The sequence below is a fragment of the Empidonax traillii genome, unplaced genomic scaffold, assembly GCF_003031625.1.
Source record: "Empidonax traillii isolate 1590-97213 ecotype Southwest subspecies unplaced genomic scaffold, ASM303162v1 scaffold195:size1760703, whole genome shotgun sequence".
In the NCBI taxonomy this organism is placed as follows: Eukaryota; Metazoa; Chordata; class Aves; order Passeriformes; family Tyrannidae; genus Empidonax; species Empidonax traillii.
The window spans coordinates 1,618,050-1,639,402 of NW_020955388.1; the positions used below are offsets into that span (position 1 = coordinate 1,618,050).

The 21,353-nt window shown below is 35.5% G+C and overlaps 1 protein-coding gene across 8 annotated transcripts in view; it reads left to right on the plus strand.

The window, feature by feature from the left end:
* Positions 1–21,353, plus strand: part of NAV3 (neuron navigator 3) — a 376,614-nt gene that overhangs the window by 276,950 nt on the left and 78,311 nt on the right. For all 8 annotated transcript variants that reach the window (XM_027886771.1, XM_027886774.1, XM_027886768.1 and 5 more), the window contains one exon: positions 373–492. In XM_027886771.1, coding sequence (XP_027742572.1) covers positions 373–492 — 120 coding nt within the window. The remainder of the gene's footprint in view (positions 1–372; positions 493–21,353) is intronic.

Sequence of the window (21,353 nt, forward strand, 5' to 3'; positions counted from 1 at the left end):
TTTTTTTTTTTTTTTTTTTTTTTTTTTTTTTTTTTTTTTTTTTTTTTAGCAGAAATGATGTTTCTTGCAGCTGGTGCAATTCTTTGGCAAAACTCAAGTACTTAAAATGTTTTTGAAAATACTTGAGGGCTTCAGTCTAATTATATTTTAGTAAAACAGGCTGGCCTGTAAGCCATCACAGAAAAAGGCGAATGATCCTAGAAAATAGGCAGATATCCAATCTCCTTGTGCTGGGCACACAAAGTGGGAATACCATCTAATAGGACAACCTGCACCTTAAACATTTGAATTTCACAGTCCATTAACTTTAGAGTGAAACATAGTTGCCAGATGGCTGCATTTCCCATTGACTGACCACACATTTTTTTTCAGGTACATGACGGATGGAGGGCTGAACTTATATACGAGAAGTCTGAACCGAATACCAGACCTAGCTACCTCTCGAGACGTTATTCAGAGAGGGGTTCATGATGTGACTGTGGATGCAGACAGGTAACAGAGCTTTGCTAAGTAAAAAGCTATCTGAGCTTTATAAATATTTTGAATCCTTCATATCTGCTATAATGTCACCATTTTGTTCATACGAAATAGGAAGAGGAAAGGAAGCTTCTGAAGCTGCTAGTTTTCTGAGCAGCAGAAATATAGCAAACACCACAATGAGTGGGGAAAAAAGCAAATTTCTCACATGGGAAGGAGTGAAGAATTTTTTGATGAAGATGTAAGAGAAAATATTAAGTAGCCCTTACCTGATTTGTAATCTTGAATTTCTGAAATGGGACGTGATTTTTACAGGTTACCTTATCAATTGATGAACATAGGGAGAATGCACATGGTCACAAAGCAGCAGAAAGCTTGTGTGTGACAGGTGACGTGAGTCAAAATATGCATTTGGAGTTGTCTGGAACCAGAAGTATGATCTTGTCCACCTGTTTTACCCTTTACAGATATCAGAAGGTGGCAGTACCAACTAGCACTGGGAAGCAAGAATTGGGGTTCTATTCCATTGTTCTATGCAGTGTAGAAAAAGAAACAATTGCATCCTGCCCATATGCATTTATATATATATATGTAGGTGTGAGCATAAAAATATATTCCCAATAGTATGTCTGCAGATTAGACGAGTGTTTTCTGTTTCTTTTCCTTGAGCTTCAAGTAGATTCATATTGGTGGCTTTTATCCATGTCTGAGAAATAAAAAATCATAACCCAACTTTTGCAGAACTTAAAGCTGTCAGCTCTGAGGTTTTGGTCAGACCATCATAGAGATAAGGAGCAACTGTGAATTTTGGCAGTCTTCAGCTTTAAGAGTTGAGTCCCATCTTTTTAAAATCAAGTTTCTTTTAGTGAAAAAAAAAATTATTTAGTCACGGAGGGAGAAAAGGTTCATTGAGTAGCTCTGGTTTTATAAACCCAGCAAATTAGTTGAAGAAGTTCTAGGATAATTACCTAGGTATGATATAATTTTTACTTTTCACATTTCCTGATGAAAATATACCTGTGACACAAGTCAGGAATACTTTGCATTAGTCAAACAGTGCATGCAATGCATCAGGATAAAGAACATAATTTTCATCTAGAGAACCAGTTACTTAAAAAAGAAAGTTGCTTTGGCTGACATCACAGCGTTTGTTGACCTTGCAGGAAAAGCCTATTTTAGATAGAAATTCAAATGAACATGACCAAGTTCTTTGGAATGCAAGCACTGACATGATGCAAAGATCAAAGAAAGTGTACAGTAGGTGTTAAAGAAAATAATTTGGATAGAGCTCAGGCAGTAACAGAAGGAGAAAATGAGAAATTAGGTGTGGGCAGGAGGGACCTTTGTGGTACTCTCTATGTGAGAACAAGAACCTTAAGCTCAAAGTGGGAGAGAGGGTGGAAAATTTAGAGGCTGGAAGTCACGTAATTAAAGACAAGGAACGTCACTGGTGCCCACGGGTTTTTTATGTCTCTTGCTTTTTCACCTGAGAGTGCAGTTATTAGAGCTCTTCCCACCATGCAATATTCATACACAGAGTTCAAACCACGCATATTTTCCCTGAAAAACAAAGGGGTCTAAATGAAAGGATATTTTACTTAGTATTCCTCAGGTTCTAGATGCCACTCAAACACTTAACGCTTATTTGTGTTAATATATGTGTTAATTTGTCCTGTATAGTGTGCAGGTACATACATATTTTGCAGAAAAGCGATCAGTTTTCAATTAATAAGACTGTCCAGCATTTCCCAGTACTTAAATACGTTTTGGTTTGTTTGTACAACTTAGTCAGACTGGCTAAAAATCTAGTTCTAAAAACCACCTGCTATTTCTGAGTCTATTGTTTGTCAGATTGCAGAATAGTTGTTTGTCATGATATTATTCTGAGTCCTGAGTGAAAATCTGAGCAAATTCATGCAAGATGAAAGGCTTTAAAAAATGAAATTCATGTGTATTTGGGAAAGATTTGTTTGACCTCAGCAAATAAAATCTCAATATAGTCCATCTTCATTAGACATTCGCAAACTGTTCTTGACATTGGCAAACTGCATAAGCATACCTGCCCCAAAATAATTTTTAAGCTTAAAGTCTACAATTGTGATTTAAGGACCTACTTCTTCACAGTAATGGCTGCTTTCCCTTACACAAAGAAAGAAACCTGGCTTCCTGTGCTCTTCTAGACCCTCTAAATGAGGTTTCATGCAACATACTATGTTAATATGTAATTAAAAAATTTATCATAAAGCACAGGCATGAGGTATTTAAATTATGGCTATTCAGCCAATTCTGGCATTCCCTGACCTTTCAATGTTTTATTTTTATAAACTTAATCAGTCTTTGTTGATATAGATTTTTTTATATATATAAGTGTGTATTATTCCTTGAAAAAGCAAAAGTTTCTTAGAAGTGGAAAATGTAAATGTTTTAGGAGTTCTGATGATAATAAAACACATGCTTACAAAAATGGGTCACAAAAATCTGTAGTAGGGCAAATTTTTGCCACATTTATGATGTGAAATCAGGTGGAAAAAGCAATAGAAGTTGCTGAGACTCTTGCTTTGTTTGGCAGGGTAGGTTTTGGTCCTTCACAAGAGTGTGGGTACTTGAGATTTCATCTATTCTCACATAGCATTTTGCAACTTTTTTTTCTACTCTGAAAAAAAAATAATAGGAATTGTTTTGTGGCTTCAGGATATGCCTTGCCACTGGTATGATAAACTTCTGTGAAAGAGGATTATTCTCCTCTATATCATCCTTGTAGATATGTGAAGGACATATGCATTTTTCTATGGTATCATTAATGTAAACCTTTTTTGTAATTGACGTGGTTTACCCTGGCCTTTCTGTTGCAAAAGACTCTGCTGGCATCTCTTTTCAGGCAGAAAATAAATTATATGTTGCAAATATATGATTTACTTTACCAAGCAGGAGAGAAATCTTGGTGTTTTGTCCATTACTAGAGCCAGAAACATCTGCTGACAGCAATCCCATGTTCTTCATGAGAACTAAACCTGAGTTTTCTCTGACAAGCTAAATTGCAGCTTCTGCCTATATTTTGAAACTTTTTATCTTTGTGAGCTGGTAGTACAATATTCTTCAGAAAGGTGGGCTGATATCTTTAAGAGTAATGCCATTTCTGCTAAATTTATACTTTCAGACTGATTTGCATTTCGTGGATAATGTAAAAAGACAAGCAGGTTTTAGGACACTCTAAATTGGTTTCAGGTAGCACCTGCATTTCCACATCGTGCCAAAAAAGCAAAAGATTGAAGGATCTCCACGTGGAAACTTAGCCTGAAAGACCTCATAGAAATAATAATATTAAATTGCTCTTTGAACAACTTCATAAAAAGTTAAATTCATGAAGGCAACATGAGCCAAGGCATAAGTGTTGCTTGCATACTGCTCTGTTAAGCAGACTGTAGAAAGGAGTACAGTAAGCTTGCTTGTTCTGGGGAAAGAATTATTGTTTCAATGAAAGGCTGAAGGGACATAGCTGTATCAGATGTCAACAGTTGTTTAATTCTTCTTTTGATTTTTTTTCTAATTTTGACTCTTTTATTTTGGTTTGTAAATGCCTATTCATTTCAATTTACCTTGCTTCAGTTACCATAAGAAATTAATTAGTGAGGAAGATGGATTCTCTGCAATGGGTTTAACACAGGGTGTGGCTGAGAGAGGTTCTCAGTGGTATAATTTTACTGTTCATTTATTGTCCTGCCTTCTTCCTCTACACTCTAGCATTTGCCTCCTGGGACTCTTAGGGGGAGTATTTTATGAACTTGGAGTTCAAAATCCTTTTCAAAGTAAAATGAGCCAAAAAAGATTAGACAAAAGCACACAAAATGAATTATGTTTTAGGAAAGAATGAGGTTTATTGCAAAGTAATCTGCAATGTTTCCAAACTACCCTATGATTTCCATAAAAACTGTTACGGTAGTTTAAAATAAACCCTGTTAGAAGGGAACTCAGTGGAGTTCAACCATTGTCCTTCCACAATCTTCACCTGCCAAATTTAGTGCGCTGTATCATAAGCCATAGTTTTCTTCACTTTCATCGGTCAACAGTCAACATAGATTGTACAACGACTTTCCCCCCTTACATCTCTTGTATGTAGTATTCATTCTTTTTCACCTTTTCCTCAGATAAAATTCAAAGTTTTAAAGGTAGTTTATGCTGCTCAGTGTGCTTTTATCACGACCGACTTCATCTACTTTGCTGTTGCATTAAATCCAAGCCCCCATAATAGAGTTCTTGTCCATGAGGAGTCTTTCAAATGCTTCCAGCACCTGTCACATGCGCAGAAGATTTGGAAGTTATCTCAGACTAGCTCAGGCTGACCTGTTTGTTCTCAGCCAAACCATAATCACCATACTACATTATTAATAAAATAATTCCAGATTTTGCCTATGTTTTTTTAACTAACTTCCTGCATGAATGACTGTATGTCCTCTTGTGTTTGTCTGAGTAGATGAGCCTTGAGATGGAATACTGTACTTTTAGGAAAAGTAACTTTTCCAGAGATCACACAGGCATTGAACTGAGAGCCCTGTTTCATAAAGTTGATCGTATCAGAAAAGGCTGATACATTATGAGCAGTAACCTATTAATCCTAATAGATTGCAATGCTTGTTCTTATACTTTACAGTTTCGGCAGCACATTGCAATTGATGATGTAATTTGGAATTTAAACCATTGCAATATGGGCATACTTTATGTTTTGCCTTTTTATCCATATGCTTCTGTGTAATATGTATTTCACTACTGTACTGATACTGTGCTTTCTACCAGGCATCTCTGAAGTTTAGTATTGATGTGACCATTGTTCTGCCATGTTGCAGCTGTTACCTGTTCAGTTTACTGCTTCTGTTAGCAGACCAGAATTTACTATGGATAAAGGAAATATATATGCCACAGTATTGAAGTACTCACTGGGGGCACATGTTCAACCCCTCTACCCTTTCCTTTGTTTGCCAGCATTTCAGGTCTGTCCAAGGATACTGGTGTCTAGGGCAATAAATACTCATTTAAATAAATAATCATCCTAAAGATATGAAATAACAAATAATAAACCAAAAAGTAAATATACCTATTTCTTGCTGTCTAAGACTTTCTTGGGCAAAAAAAAGTTTTGCTGCAAATCTACTTTGATGTATAGGGAGGCTTCCTATATCTTTGCACCTGTCTTCACCACTAAGTATGCCTGTGACTGCTATTCTGTGCTCCCCCCAAAAACATTATTGTAGACCTTACAGTCAGCATAGCTCATACAGTCATATGATCTGCTATCATTTTCTTGGCTGTGATATTACAGTGTTACTAAGTTCTTAGGGTACTGAAGTAATTGTAAATATCTATACCTCAGTGTTTTTGCAGTTATTATTCAAATATCTATAGAAACTGTAATTATAGAATCTCTCTTGTGTAGCAATTTAAATTTTAAAGTTTTTTTTACTATTATTGTTCTCGTCTCTACTTTCAGTCTTCTGTAATTTCTTTTCACAGCTGTTGCTGTTAACATTTCCCACCATTTAATTTTTTATTATTCTCAAATGATCCTGCATTTTCATAGTCTCTAGTGTAAATCTTTCCTCATCTTTGCATCTGCTAGACTATCAAGAAAGTTACTTGTTAGAAGTATCTATTTCAGTGTGTATCTCAGTTTTTATTGCTCCTGCAAAGTATGGATGCTAAATTTAAGTACCTATAGCATAAATATGTGGGTATTCATGCACAAAGGGCAAAATAATTGTGTCAAGAGGAGCATTCCTGGTTTTTTTAGCTCATTATGTTGTTAAGTATTCAGGATCCTTTGAGGCTGAACTCCGTGTTTTCAAAAGCATAATGAGAAATAAAATCTTCAGTAACATGATTTTGTACAGCACTATTAATTTAGAAAGAATGTTATTTGAATTAATATTTTTTTTTCTGGTAATGCTTTCAAAAGTGGGATTTGGAAAATTATAGAATAAGCAAAGCAACTGGACTTTGATCTAATTTTGTGAAGTTCTCCCTTCCTTAGTTGCTTTAAATATCTATCCATATAAAATAGGTGCAATTCGTATTGTAATTCTAACATTATTGAGCACAGGGTATTTTAGACAGAGGTTTCTTGAAACTGAATATAAAAATAGTGATTTGGATTATTTGGTACTGGAGATAAAGCAGCTTGTGATTGCTAAGCTGTCTTTTGTTCTGAATTGCCTTAGAGATGCCTACGTCTTTGTGAAGTAAAACACTCTTGTTTCTTACTCATCATTTTTTAAAGAACTGGTTTTCTAATAGGTACTTTCCAGATTGAGGTAGTTGAATGCCTGTCAAACTAAACATATGAATTATAAGAACATCCCATTTAACACTTTCATGGAAAGCAATTAATTTGTAACACTATAAAAGTCTTTGCACTGGATTTATTAGGTATAAGTTTAAAGAAAATATGGATTTGGCAACTTCATCTCTAAAATGATGAAAAACAAGAAAAAAATTGAGAGAGCTCCATCATGGTGCACTTAGAGGTAATGAGAAAGGAGTTCTGACAGCTACTTGCTGTTGTTTTGTACACTCACTCTTCCTCCTAGTTGACAGGTGAAGGATAGGTGAAAGGAAGAAAAAATTAAATTACACTTAGCATCTTAAGGGTGCAAGTGCACATTTGCTGCTCAAGCTCTGGGGCTACTTACAGTGCCCAAGAGTAAAACCGAAAGGTTTTGACCCTTTCCCTTGCAGTGTGAGGCTCTCAGAGCAAAACGGTACTATTGTCCATCCTGGAGCTGCAGGAAAGCAGTGATGTTCAATACATTTTGGTCTGGCAATTGAATTGAAAGGTAACTTTATCATTAGTGGGTAAAAAAAGACAGCGGGAATAGAGCTGAAGGCTGGTCATGAGTTATCTCTGATATGATAAAGTTTAAAGAAGGATCTATCTAAAGCTGTGCAGGTTGAAAAATATGTGAGACTTTTATTTTCCTCGAAAAAGAAATAGACTTTGAACACTGCAAGTTGGCTACAGACAGTGTTCAAAGGGAGAGAGCATGAAGGGAAAGCTGGAAATAGTGTGGCAGAAAAACTGCCAACCAGTGCAGAGAATACCCAGCACTGCAGGATGCTTGCTGAGCACAACATGTGTTAACCTTTCCTTTTGAGAAAAAAAAAAAAAATCCCTCCATTTGCTTGCATCGACATTTTACTTATAAATCTTAACTATATCACCTCTGAATTTTCTTTCGATGGAGAAAGGAAAAGACAATTCTCCCTCATCAATCCATTCTCCAAGTGCAGTTGTGGAGGCCTCCTGCTCCTCCTGAGCCACTTGTGACAATGTCAGCTCCAAAAAGGAAAATGTTGCTGCAGCAAAGTGCATGGACTTTGGGGTTTTTTTAAGTTACAGCACTAATCTCATCTGTATTTAATTGGTAAAATATTAAGTCTTAAGTCTTCAAAGATCTCCTTTGTAAACAAAAGATCATCATGGCAATTTAAGCAGGATCAGATGTGTAAACTTAAGGAGTGGAACACAATGAATTTTGTAGAAGTTTTTTTACAAAAGGATACGGTATACTTATAATGCAAACCTAATTAGAGGACTGAATAATCTAAAATATATTATTTGAATGATGTTTAAAAATATACTCTCCTAACTAAATTTACCTTACTAAATAAACATTTAATCTGTTACTGCTGTTCATCAGCTTTAATTTCCAATGTGCTAAACTTTCTCTTTTATTCCTTTTGAATGCATTATGCTTTGTCTGTTTCATAGTGCAGAACAGAATGTAAAATGGCTGCTAACCCTATGAACTGCTCTGTATGTAAATTCATGACAGCAAAAATTGCTTTACTGCAATTTAATTACATGTGTACTGTTGGAAATAATTGCATTTCCCTGGGAAGCACAATAAATGACAGAACAGGTGTTTGTCATCCCTCAAAGTGTTTTATCGAGAAATAAATCTTATATAAGGTAGTGTCTTTTATGTTTAATTATACAAAAATTTTTGATCAGGCAGTCAGTGTAGTGACTTAAAAATTAAATTAAGATATTTCAAATGGGTAGGATTTGAAGTTTCTTGAATAGAAACTATTGAGTCAGAAAACAGTAAATTATGTATTGCATATTTTCTGACAGTTCATCAATGCAAAAATTCATACTGATAGGCAGGACCTGAAGTCTGGATTTTTTCTCATTCAAACTAGAAATACACAGACAATTTTAGTAGCAAGATTGTGTACTTTAGAAACAAGATATGAGGCTTAATTAAACAGAGGCTTAATTTTTGAAATCAAGCCTAGATCTTTTTATAAGATATCTATTGCCAGATTCAAATACTAAAGTAAAAAAATGTAATGTGTGTGTCTGGGGTGACTGGAGGACATGTAATGCTTTATAAGAAGCCAGTGATCAATGAAGGTGTATAATCTTTATGACCCTTGAACCACCATCTGGAAGCTCTTATCTCCTTCTATTGACTGTACCAGGAACATCTCTATATATCTAGTTTTTGTATTATATTAAGATGAAACATAACTGTTTTGAAGAAAGAAAAAAGCTTATTTTTTTTCTTTTAATTTTGAAATAAATTAAATTCTAGTAGAGTGCTGCATTGTCCCCCTGTCATCCAGGGACAGTTCCTTAGTGGACGGAGGAGTTACCTTTCAAGGGATTTTGGATGGACTCCATTTTAAGAAAACTATTCTCTGTATATCAAAGTTATTGAAAGAGAAATCAGCATGGTTTTTTAAGGTTGAAAAATTATTCTTTTTCTCTCTTGAGTTAAAATCATTCCCCTCTGTGAAAAGAGTTGACTTGGTACCACATGTGAAGTAAATCTTCTGATGCATACTAAATAACTGAATTTCCTCTATTTTACAAGTATTTTCCCTTTGTTCAGTACAAACAGAAATTTACAATCCCCTGTTTTGTACATCTTTCTTTCTTTCTAATCACTTAAATTAATGATTCCAGCAATACTTTTGAGAAATAGATTAGTAGAAAGTGGATAAACTCAATGGAAAATCATGTAGGAAAAATAATTTTCTGTGTATTAAAAATAATGTATGTTGAAAAAGATAAGTCAGAGCCTTCTAGATAAATTGTGAAACTTAATATCCTAATGAGATTTTCAATAGCATTCCCTAAACAGCTATTTTCCATAAAATTAGCAACATATTTTCTTTTGGAATGTATCTACTGGATTGGAAATGTGGGAAATTTTAGGATACCCAGGCTTGTGTGTACGTGTGTCATTCCAGCAAGCCACTGAATTGTTGAGTAGTGGTGAGTCCCAAGCACTCTAATCAGTTTCTGCTGATTTCCAGTGTGGGCAGTAAGAACAGCCTACATCACAAAAAATTTTTGATATATAGTTTATTAATTTTGGATTGCTGCTTTGGTGGTGTTTTGTCAGATTCTTAGACTTACTGCAGCTATTTGGTACAAGTCAGCACTGAGGCAGTAAATACTGAAGGTAGCTGGTCAGCAATGCCACATGCAATTTTGGTCCTCAATCTGTAGTGGGTTTGACTAATGCTTACTGAGATAACCTTGACAAGAGCTCCATTTCTTTCACTAGCCATGACTCTGCTACAAGAGAGAACTGAGCAGTGTAATATTTCCTGTCTTAAAAGCTGCAAGAATCTTCTTTAGCATGCCTCACTTTGAAAACATTAGCTATTTTCCTTTCTCCATAAAAGTAGCAGTGAGAACCAAATACTGACTTAATTTCACTAATTGTTGAATTACTAAAGGAATGAGGTTTTTGAGCTTCTCTTCCAAGAAAATAGCAGTGCATATCCAGGTTCACAGTTATAGCCTTGCTATAGTATAAATATATATATATATGACTTAAGTGTATATATATATATATGAGATAAGTATCTCACACCTGCTTTTATAGCTTTTGTGTTTGAAGACCTGAGGCTGGTTAAGGAAAAATAGGAAAATTTAGGAAAAGTAAATAAGAATATTTTTATTTTAAAAATGGGAACTGTAATTAGTCTAATAATTTCAGGATGACTTGCACTATGGAAGTCACGTAGCTGTAAATAAAACTAGATTTTAAGAGGACAGTGTTTAGTATTAAACTAAACATTTACATGCATAAAATTCATCTTTTAGACGAACAGAAATACACCTGAGTGAACTTTAAACAACTGAATCTTCCACAGTTAATTGTCTTATCTTTTACCTTTAAACATTTCTCCAAAATATTGCTTGCAAAAGTGTGCCATACAAATTATGCCAAACGTGTTGTCAGGTCTTTCTTAATAGTTAGATTCAAGAGCTGGATGCTTAAGCTGTAGATTTAGCAAATTACTTTTTTTTTTTTTTTTTCATTTGACCCTGAAGAATTTCCTCAAGAGAAATTTGTGGATTAATATACATGTTATAGAAAGCCTTATCTCTGTAAGGAAACTCAGTTAGACATGGATCTTACTCTTCTTCCCTGTCTTTTTCTGAAATGATTTTACAGGCTGTTTATTGGAAAAAAATAAAAAAGCAAGTGGTTTTTTTTGTGTCTGGCTTCAGCATGGATGCTTTGACTTCTTTTAGAGAAACATGGTCAGCCCGTTGTTGCAGAGAATATTGGCCAGGTGCAGAGAGAGCCCTAAGTATCCCTGTAATGCTGCTGGCATCTCAGAGGGACCTAAGAGCTAAGAAGAGGTGGTGAGCTGAGCTTCATGCTGCAGCTTTTGCCAGTTGCTCTTTGTCATTTGTCCCCAGACTGCGGAAATCTACACATGGCCTGGAGGCATCAATATGTTCTGGGTGTAATTGGGATGGACCAGGGAATTTAACCTGCAGTAGTTGAGTGTGTAAAACTTCAGCCAGACAAATAATATAACTGAGGAAAACTGTATTAAGTCTAGATAAATCAGTGCTGTGTCAAGCAAGGAAAGACATTTATCACCATAGTACTTTAGAGTACTATGCTACAGAGGCAAAAAAAAGTACTTATAGTTTTTCTTTGTACTGCTGTTTCAAGGTTCTTTATTACAAACTGGCAGCTAAATATACATCAAAGTCTGTCTGTCAGTCCCATCAGCACTTTGTGCAAGCCCTAAGAACCAGCCAACTTCATATTCTAATCAAAGTAAAATCTCATTAAGCTAATATTAGAGGTTCTATAAAAATGTATTGCAGCAACTGTTTTTAATAAAAAACAGTAATTGAATGTGTGGTGTGTTGCAAGTTGTAGTCTTTAAATTTATACACAATTTCACTTCAATACTCCCTTAATTTTCTACTAGTTAATCAAGGGCAAGGCCCAGTATATTTTCATTTTTGTGTTGTTAAATGACTTATTTTTGGCATACACAAAAGTAATTTGTTGGATAAGAACTTATAGGATCACTCACGTCTTTCCTGAAAGCTAGTATTATGTTGATGTTTCTCTATGAAACTATTTCATTTGCTATTTTAACTGTGAATTTTAAGAGAAATCCTAGAAGTGTTTGTGGGTTTTTGTTTTGGTTTGGTTTTGGTTGTTTGTTTGTTTGTTTGTTTGTTTAAAAATTACACTGGTAAAGCAATGATTTCTTAAATCCAAACTTTTGCCAGAGGTTTGGGGTTTTTCTCTCATTGAAGATAGATTTTTAAAAATAAGCTGCTACCTCAGTTATTTCTGAGTCACTGCTAATTTAAAGTCAGACCCCTTTCCCTAATGGGTTTCCAACCTAGTGCTAGTTTTTTCCTCTGATATTTTTATAAAAGCCTTCTGTATTCCTGTTTGGATTGCATTACCTCATGATGCTTCTTCTCAGGCGTTATCTCTTGCCCACAAGACTTGGCTGCAGCCATACTATTAATTGGTTTCCTCTCCGTTTTTCTTTTACAAGAAGGGACTTATTTAATCTTTGAACTTTTAACTCACATTGGTCATTTCTTTCTCCTTGCAGTTTTCTTTTGAAGCTGTTTTGAATTCCATTACATCTCCTGGGGCATCTTTTAAGTTGGGCCAGTTTTCCTGTACTCCAGTAGTTGTGTTCTTTGGTATTTTTTTTTCCCCACACATTTCTAATTAGTTTCATTCTTATATTTAACATCTACTGCTTTGGTTGGTTTTTTGACCAAAGAAAAATATGCTAAGTTCTTTCCTGTAGTTGCACCTTTCTAGGATAGACTATAATTCAAAATAAACCCTGCTTCTTGTTAAGAGGTATTTGATTCTATTAGTTACTGAGAATTCAGCTATAAGCCTTTCCCACAGTGATCCCCTCTTTTAAATTTATCACTGCAGCATTTTTGATGGTGAAATTGTACTTCAGTGCTGGTTCCATTTTTAAAGTTCCCTATTTTGTCTATCCCTCTCTGTCACTTCAGTAAATATGAGAATCTACTTTTGCCGTTCATTTATATTTATGAAAATGATTGCCATTCCTTTTCAGGTCTGGTCTTGTGGTCTCATATGTTTGTCCAATGTACCAATTTTCAACAGCTCTGTCTTTTTCCAGCTTATCTTTCAACCTCTTCTACTATCTCACAAACTTGAGTTCATTCTGGTGCAATTGTGTAATGAGCACTAGCTGGACTTTGTAGTAGTCAGGAATGAGAAAAAACAGCAAAAGGCTGTTGTCAGTATTCAATTTGGAAAGAAGCCTTTAACATACTACTGCTGATGTGGAACATTCAGAGACATTATTTCAGCTTTGCAAAGTGCGTGGTAACAAATGCGACAATCAAGAAATCTGGAGTATAAGAGAAGAACAAAGTTCCCCAAGTTGGCAGGGACTTAATTACAACACATTTCAAATGTTTCTGCTGTCTGAAGCTATATTTTTATTTCATCTCTCACTTGCTAGCCTGCTCTCTAACTCAAATATTAGTTACGTATATTAATATAGGAAGTGAAAAAACTATTTCTTTTTAATAAGGAGCTTTTGATTTGGGGTTTTCTCCCCCCTATATAGTAAAGCCATTTGTGGCCATTTTCCATCTTTGTGTTAGTGACTCACCTCTGAACCTTGGGAGTCTAACTGAAATAATTAATGGGTTAGAAGACATGTGCTATAAGGCTTTCTGAAGCTTTCTAGCTGATAGAGGATTTTTAAAATTTGTTTTGGTTTGGGCTTGGGGTTATTATTCTTGTGTGTGTGCACAGCCAAGCAGTAGCCCTACTTTTTTTGTCTTTTCTGGCTTTAATTCGAGATGATATTTATGGAGAAGAGAGAGCTTCAGGATGCTGGGGTGACATCCAGAGAGACTGGCTGCCGTTTGGCAGTGATTTATTAAAGCAGCTTGTCTTATCTCCCTGACTGGGATCCTGATACATTAACTGCTATAAATGCAGCTAGCCAGACGTCTCATTACCTTCTCAGCAAAAGTTTGTTATTTTGGATGCATATTGCCACTTGTATAATTTAAATACAGAGTCTGCTTTGCTTTCTCAGACAAAATAACATGTGTTTTGTAGTATTTTTGGAAAAGGGTGAACATGCTCTGAGTTTCAGCTGGACTGTTTTTATTATGTGCAGGTGTTTGGGGACATTAATAATTAGAGGATCTTCTAATAAAAGAATCAGAGGACAAGGTAGAAAAATTACTACAACATTGTTTCTCTTTGCCTCTACAAAACCTAATTTTCCTTGTTTTAACTAATGCAAATTATAAAGTTACGACCATGTCTCAGCCCATACTTTTAGGAAACATGAAACAGAGTTGATGGAATCATCAAATCATTATTGAATAATATTCTCTATTTCAAGCTGCCTAGGTTTAATTGCTTTACCTTGAAAAAAACCAACCAAGCAAAACCCACCAAAAACCCAAACTAAATAGTAACCTCTAATTGAACAGGCAAGCAGGGCAAAGGTCTGAAGTTCCTGGGTTAATATATGTAATTTACTGGTTTTTATTGTCATAGTACAGTCATTCTACATGGACTGTTTCTTTTGCACTAGACTGACTGAAGTAATGGGTATACTTTTTGTAGTAGGCAACTTTGCAGTAGACAAAATTGTGGCTTTTTTCTTTACCACGTCCACCCCTAAGAAGATTTGAACAAACTCAAAATGTTGCTTTTCTGTTCTGCAGAATGCTTATCACAGTAAGTCACCAACTGGCACTTTATACCTAGATCGGGTATAAAGTGGGACTGATGCAAAATGACAGGGTAGGCAAAACTTATCTTTCCAAACCAATTCCCGGGGAAGCTCAGTGTTCTATGCCTACATGTGTCCTTCCTGCAGGTTTTTATCCCTGTGGAGCGAGCACGTACTCATGTACATGCGTAAATCAGTGTCTGTCTCTGTATCTGTAGAGTGTGTGAGCATGTTCGTAGCGGAGGAAGAAGTGCTGCTCACAAGCTGTGCATCCTCTTCATGCTGTCACCATCTGTGCAGGCTCTTTGCATAAAGCTGGTTGACTTTGAATACACCTAGCAAACTGGTGAGATTTTAAAGCTAAGAGGGTGTGACCTTAAGTGGTTGGCAATGACACAGCATGATAAGTTTTGAGCTTTTGAAGGTTAAAGCATAAGAGTTGTCTCAGGAAGGTAACAGATAAATAATTATTTTTTGGGCCAAGGAGAGAAAAACGCAGTGAAAATGTTCTCCTAGTATTTATGGATAGAGTAAAATTATTCATCAAAGAATTTTGCAAAGATACATTAGGCTCCAGAAGCTATTTTGCTTCTTACAGTCTTATGAACTAGATAATTAAAAATTTGCCCTGACAGTGTCGTTCAGAGCTGCTAATTATTTACTGATTTTTTACTTGACAGCAAGATGCTGTATATTAGACCTAGTTTACCTTATCTCTTACTGTATATGTCAGAAGTAGAAATGGTCAGTAAACATATACTGATATTTTCCTTTTGTTACAAAGGAAGAAAATATTGTTATCACACTGTCATCACCAGTCTTAGGAAGTATCCAGTATTTAATATTTTATATTTTTGTCTTGATTTACAAACATTCACTGATATTTCAAATATTCCAGTCCTGACTATTTTCCTTATTTTGAAATTAGGGAAACAGAAGAAAAAGGACTATTTTGTCTTCAGAAGTGAAGTACTAAGTCTGCCAGTTTTTTAGACTGGCTATCCAGCCTTTTAATTCTCCAGAGTTAAGTTTCCAAGAGCCTAATACCCTTTTTTTTTTTTTTTTTTCTCAAAAGCATCCATACATTACCCATACTTTATTTCTGCATTGGGAGAATGTATTCTTCTTATTAACTGTGATAAATCTTCTCTTTACTTCTCATGTTATTGATTAGGCTAACAGCTTCTGTCTGGCTTTTTCATCATCTTCTTTGCTCAGTTTTATTTAGTTTTGCATCTGATCAATACTGACGCTTCTATGCTTACCCTGGTTGTTTTTTCCATCCTGTTGGGTCCTAAGTCCTATGGAAATTCTAAACTTTCTGGGGCATACACTGTTAGTTGCACATTGCTGCAGTATGCAGGCAACATATTCAACCAAAATATTTGAGTATCTTTTCATTTTATGGTAACTATTAGTAAAAATCGTCCCAAACAACCACTGCTAAAGTAACTGTACAGCCATTGTTCAAATTCAGTCAAAGAAATCCTCTAAAGTTATTCCTTAATGATTCAACCATACTCTTCTGTCAGAGTATTGAGGGTTGGTTTTTTTTCACCAGAACTCTTTCTTGAAATAGCATGCCTAAAGTAGATGTAGTGTAACTGTTCATGAAAAATTTAATTGAGGGTATTTTGTATTGAGATAGTGGGGCTGAGAAATTAGAGATTAAAAAGCTTCATTTCTTTTTTGATCTAGTCTAATTCTGCACTGTTGTTAAATAATGATATTTGGCTGTCTGTTCTCACTTGAATATTCTATTTCCCGTAGTAACAATGTTACGGTCTGCCCAGAGCATGTTGTTACATTGCCTCTTTTCACTGAATTGGGTTTCTATATAGATTTTCTCAAATGCTGTAAAATAAAACACTAAAATAAAAAATGGCATCAAATAGTAGAAGGCAGGAAATTTAAAGAAATATCTACAAGAAAAATATCAGAAAAGAAGAGAGAACACAAAAAGCAAAAAAACCAAAGCAAAATAATATTAGAGCCAAGAGTCAAAGGAAACAATACTATAGCCCAAGATCAATAAAAACAATAATATGAAGATCACAATGGAATAAGAAAAGTAGTAGTTTTTGTAATCTTACTAATAGTGACTTAGAAAAGTGATTTTTATCGGACGGTAATGTTTGTGTCAATTTTGACAAAGTATTCCACTGATTTTCTGTAAGAGAGCAGTTGATTATGAAGGTACAATTGGCCTTTAGTAACAACAGCAGAGAGAAATGTTCCCTGATAACTGTATCTGGTCAAAAACATTCTGACATTTTGAAAGGAAAAGCAGGGAAACAGTTTAAAATTACTCTCAATGAATTTTTGAAGGCAGAAAGACAGTATCAGCTGATTTGAGAAGCTAAATGCAGAACCACACCATAGGAATACAACACACAGGGAATCAAGAATTCATTGCTTAGTAATCATGATACTTTATGCAATATATTCAAGCATATATTGTTTATATAATCCTCACATGTGAAGAAGACCATGCTATCTTTGCAAACAACCCAGATGCAATGAAACAGAACATGCCAGGCATATTCCTGCTTTTCTATGGTGCTACTCTCTTGCCTTTGCTATAGATTTTTGGAAAAAGCTATTTCATAAAGCTTTCAATAACCCCTCTCACTGGTATTGATTTCTGCTATAAAATAACAGAGGCCTCCCAGACCTTCTATGTGAGGACTCAGAAAGAGCTCCCTGTCTAATCAAGGAGAGGAATCTCCTGACTCACTTTCTGGTATTATGCAACTGCGTGCACACTGTAGATGAATTGAATGCTAACCCCCAGAGCAGGTTGTAGTAAGCATTTTTACTAGACAAAATGGTAAACCAAAATGAAATTTAGCCATTTCAAGATTCTTTTCATCCATCAAATATCTGAATAACAAATTAAATAAAAGCAATTCACAGTAAACTGATTGGGAAAAAAGTGACAATGAAGTTACATTAAATAATTCAAATTAGAAGAAAACAGATATTTTTTCAGAATTCTGTTTTCAGGTTCCATTACTCTGCAGGCACTTTCTTGAAAATAACTGCAGCCACATCTTTAGAATCTTTTGTTTTAATCAATATTTTTTACAGCAATTGAGATTAGGTTATTCATTGTAGTGACAACAATGTCGATGAACTCATTTGGCCTTAATGATTTGATTCTGGCAGCAGCTTCTAATTCTGCTTACCACGATGCCTAACGTTTTTTATGAAGGTTAAAGATAGAAGTGGTTCCTGGGATGGCTGACAGGGTGGATTAGTGCTGCTGAGCCCCGTAGGAAAAGGTCACTGCTGCAGTATGCAAGGGAGGATTGTCACTGGGGGAGGTGAGGTCATGACTAGCCTACAAAAAGAGCTTTGAGCTTGGGTAAACAAGGCATTGGCAGGTATAAGTAGGATTTGGTTATTGTCTCCTGCTTATCTTTGCTTACCAACACTGTCCCTGGCTTCTAATCATCTCTACCAGGCAGCCGTCACGTCAATGGGACTGTCAGCTCTTCTTCCTTCTCCCTGCTCCCAATATTATTTGTTTGTGATGTTTCCAAATAGAACATCTGGAGCAAGCATGGAACTGTTGGATGAGCAAGGGAAAATAAAAGATCTTTTCCTAATGACAGAATGTTTTTAAGCTATGGAAAGCTCCTTTACGTTTTTAATTTATCTTTTTCAAGTTGCATACAGTGTTCTACTCTCATCACTGAGAAGTCATGTTCAATCCTAATAACTTTTATGTCCCATTGAAATGAGAGTAACTGAAGACCTCATTACTTCGGATGGTTAGTCATTGGGGTGTAGGTTTTCTACGGATTCATAGAACAGTGTTGCCTGTAGTGGCCTTAGGAGGCAATTTCTCAGTTGCACAAGGTAATATTGGCTATGAAATATGACTTGCTAGGAAAATGGTGGCTCAGCAGTTCACCCTGAACTGTCACACCATTTCAAAGACAAGTCTTTCACAGTGCTTCATGCTGCGAACTACTTTTTTTCAATACTGTACTAGGTTTCTCCATCTGGGGCACATTTTTTCTTACACCAGCTCTATGCTATGTTCTCTCTTCAGTCACTCAGAGGGTTCAGATTTTGGGGTTTTTACTGGCTCTGTATACTCCAGCTATAATGCCATATACTGAAATGCAAAAGTAATTTTCTTATTGTTGGGAGAGCAATTGCGGATGACAATAGATGTTCCTTCCTAGTACCAAAAACTAGACTTCAGTGTGGAGGGTAACCTGTTAAAAGACGTGTCACAAACTTCTACTGATTTTAATGAAATTGCAGAGAGAAGAGGTAGTCTTGAAAAGGTAATTTAGTGTTTCTTCTTTTGTGTCACCCATTCTCTCTGCAAGAGGCACTTAGGACATGTTACAAAATGCAGAGGAAACCAAATGGCTAGTTTGAAGATCTTTGAGGTAGTGAATTTAGGTTTGGAACATGAATATTCACCAGATCTTGCTCCCCTAAAATAATCATCAAGCACAACCTTTCTTTGGGAAAAGCTGTCAAGTCTGATGTACCCTACGTTCAAAACCTAACTTAGTAATTATTAACTTTGAAATGGAAGGATCTTTTCAAGCAGCATTAACCAGGACACTTAAGCAGTTTCTCATTAAATCTTCCTCAGTATTTGTAAAGTTCATTGATTTCAGAGAAATAAAAAGCAGCAGTGTATAATAGATGAAGACTTAGTACTCAGGAGTAAACCAACTCCTCCCCCTTCAAAATTTAAAAATAAAAAGAGGCTAAGAAATTAATTCAGATAATTTAACATGGGAAATTAGTCTGTCTCATATCTGGGAGTAATAGATAGAAACAAAGAAGCAATAAACCTTCTTGCTTTCCCTGCTCAGATCCATTATTTGCTATAATTTTAGGCAGATTGTCTCTCAACATATTGAAGGGTGTGCAATAGCTGGGAAAATCAGGCCATTAGGTGGTGTCCTTAACTGCTTAAGTGTCGCAGTTTAGACATCTACAGGTGAGAATTTTGGTCTCTACCCAAATCCTACATGTCAGAAAGAAAAATTGATGTTATATAACATCAAGAAATTTGTATTTTGAGTCAAGTCACTCAGAAGTAAGTGCTGAAAATCCTCTAAGTTATGGTTTAATAAAGAAAAAATCTTTTCTCTAAGGGATAGTCCTAGGAAAATGCTAATCCTAGGGAAAGGATGTTTAGGGATCATTTATACCTGAGAACATAAAGGGTTGCGCTTTTTTTAACTCTAATATTAAAAAAAAAAGTATCTTTTTCATTATCCTTATGAATTTCTAAATCCCTTTAAAAGGCTAGCTAGGACCAGGTATTTAATTGTGTGCTGCTTTATGAAATATATTTCATTGTTTTCAGTGTCACTTTTCAATTTAAAATTTGTCAAGCTGGTTTATGGCTCAGTTTGTTTCATTTTTTCCCCAAGAGACTTCTACTTTTGTGAGTGTCCCAAGTAAGGGATTTTAAAAGAAATTACTTTCAGTAATCAAACTGTAAATAAAATAGTGAATATTTCCTTCAGGCAAACTCTGGTAGAAGTTTGTACACCATAAAAACCAAGCAAACAAAAAACCAAAAATTTGTTAGAAAAACCTAAAGTGAAATACTTGATAAGACAAAGAATAATAAACAGAGAATCAAATATCAGTAGATGTTAGTTGTTGGGGTTTTTTCTAACAAATGAGTATCTTGCCTTCTACTGACAGAATATTTTGATAGTGGAAAGGAAGAAAGATATAATGAGATGGACTCGCTGCACAATCTACAAGAGAGCCCTTAATGGCTTGTTTATTTTCCAAGGTTGCACACTCCAGCATGCCCAAGTGTAAGCCATCACATTTGACAGATTTGAGTATGACCAGAGGCCTGAACCAGCAGCTTGTCATGTTCAACTCAGCTAAATGCTTTTAATAGCAATGTTACAGCAAAAAAAGTGGAGGCCGAGTATTTTGTCAGTCTTCGGAGACTCCTGGACTTCTCTGTGTTACAGGCAGACCATTCCTGACTCATAGACATATATTAATAAGAGGAGGGAGAAGTCAAAGTTACAATTTTTCAAAGAAAAAGCTTGAATAAGTGAATGAAAATCCATTGGAGTCTTCCTGTTTGTTATAAGAAGGAACCCTGTGATGTTTTTAGAAATTATCTGTAACGGATTCTCTTTTCTGTATATGGGAGGCACCCTCCCAAAGCTGGTCAAGTCATGGACAACTCGGTTTGCAGACGACTGTAGCTGTCTTCCAACTTGAACTTTGGTTTGGGACTTCTGTTTTTACTCTTCACCAGCATTAATTACAGTGACATTTTGGCTCAATGCCTAGATTTCTGGAGAATTAGTACAAGCAAAAAACTAGTGTGTGCTTAATCCAGTGCATGTATCAAGTACCTCAGCAGGGAAAGAGAAGTAATACCAAGGGAGAGGAACACATGCAGTTCTTCACTGCTGAACATAGAGTACCCTATGGCCACTTTTCTTTCCAACTGTGTGTATATATTCTTTATAATAACCAGTTTTAATGTGGTTATTAACAGTGAATCTTTAACTCATGCAGCTATCACATTTATAACAATAATCTCTATTTAAGTATCTCACAATCAGAACATCAGAATGGTGTTACTTGAATACAATATGAAGTTCACACAAATTTCTGTTAGATGCAAGGCAACGTTAGAGGTGTCAACTGAAAATCAGATATTTGAATGAAGGATAAGAGAGCAAGCATCCTTATTATCTCAGTGAGTTAGCAAAAAGTGAAGCAAGGTCAGAGGTCCTCTGACTATTCTCTCTGGTGTTCTCCTCCTTTGGAAAAAGCCATAAAAGGCAGCAAGGCAAATGAAGAATTCCCACTAT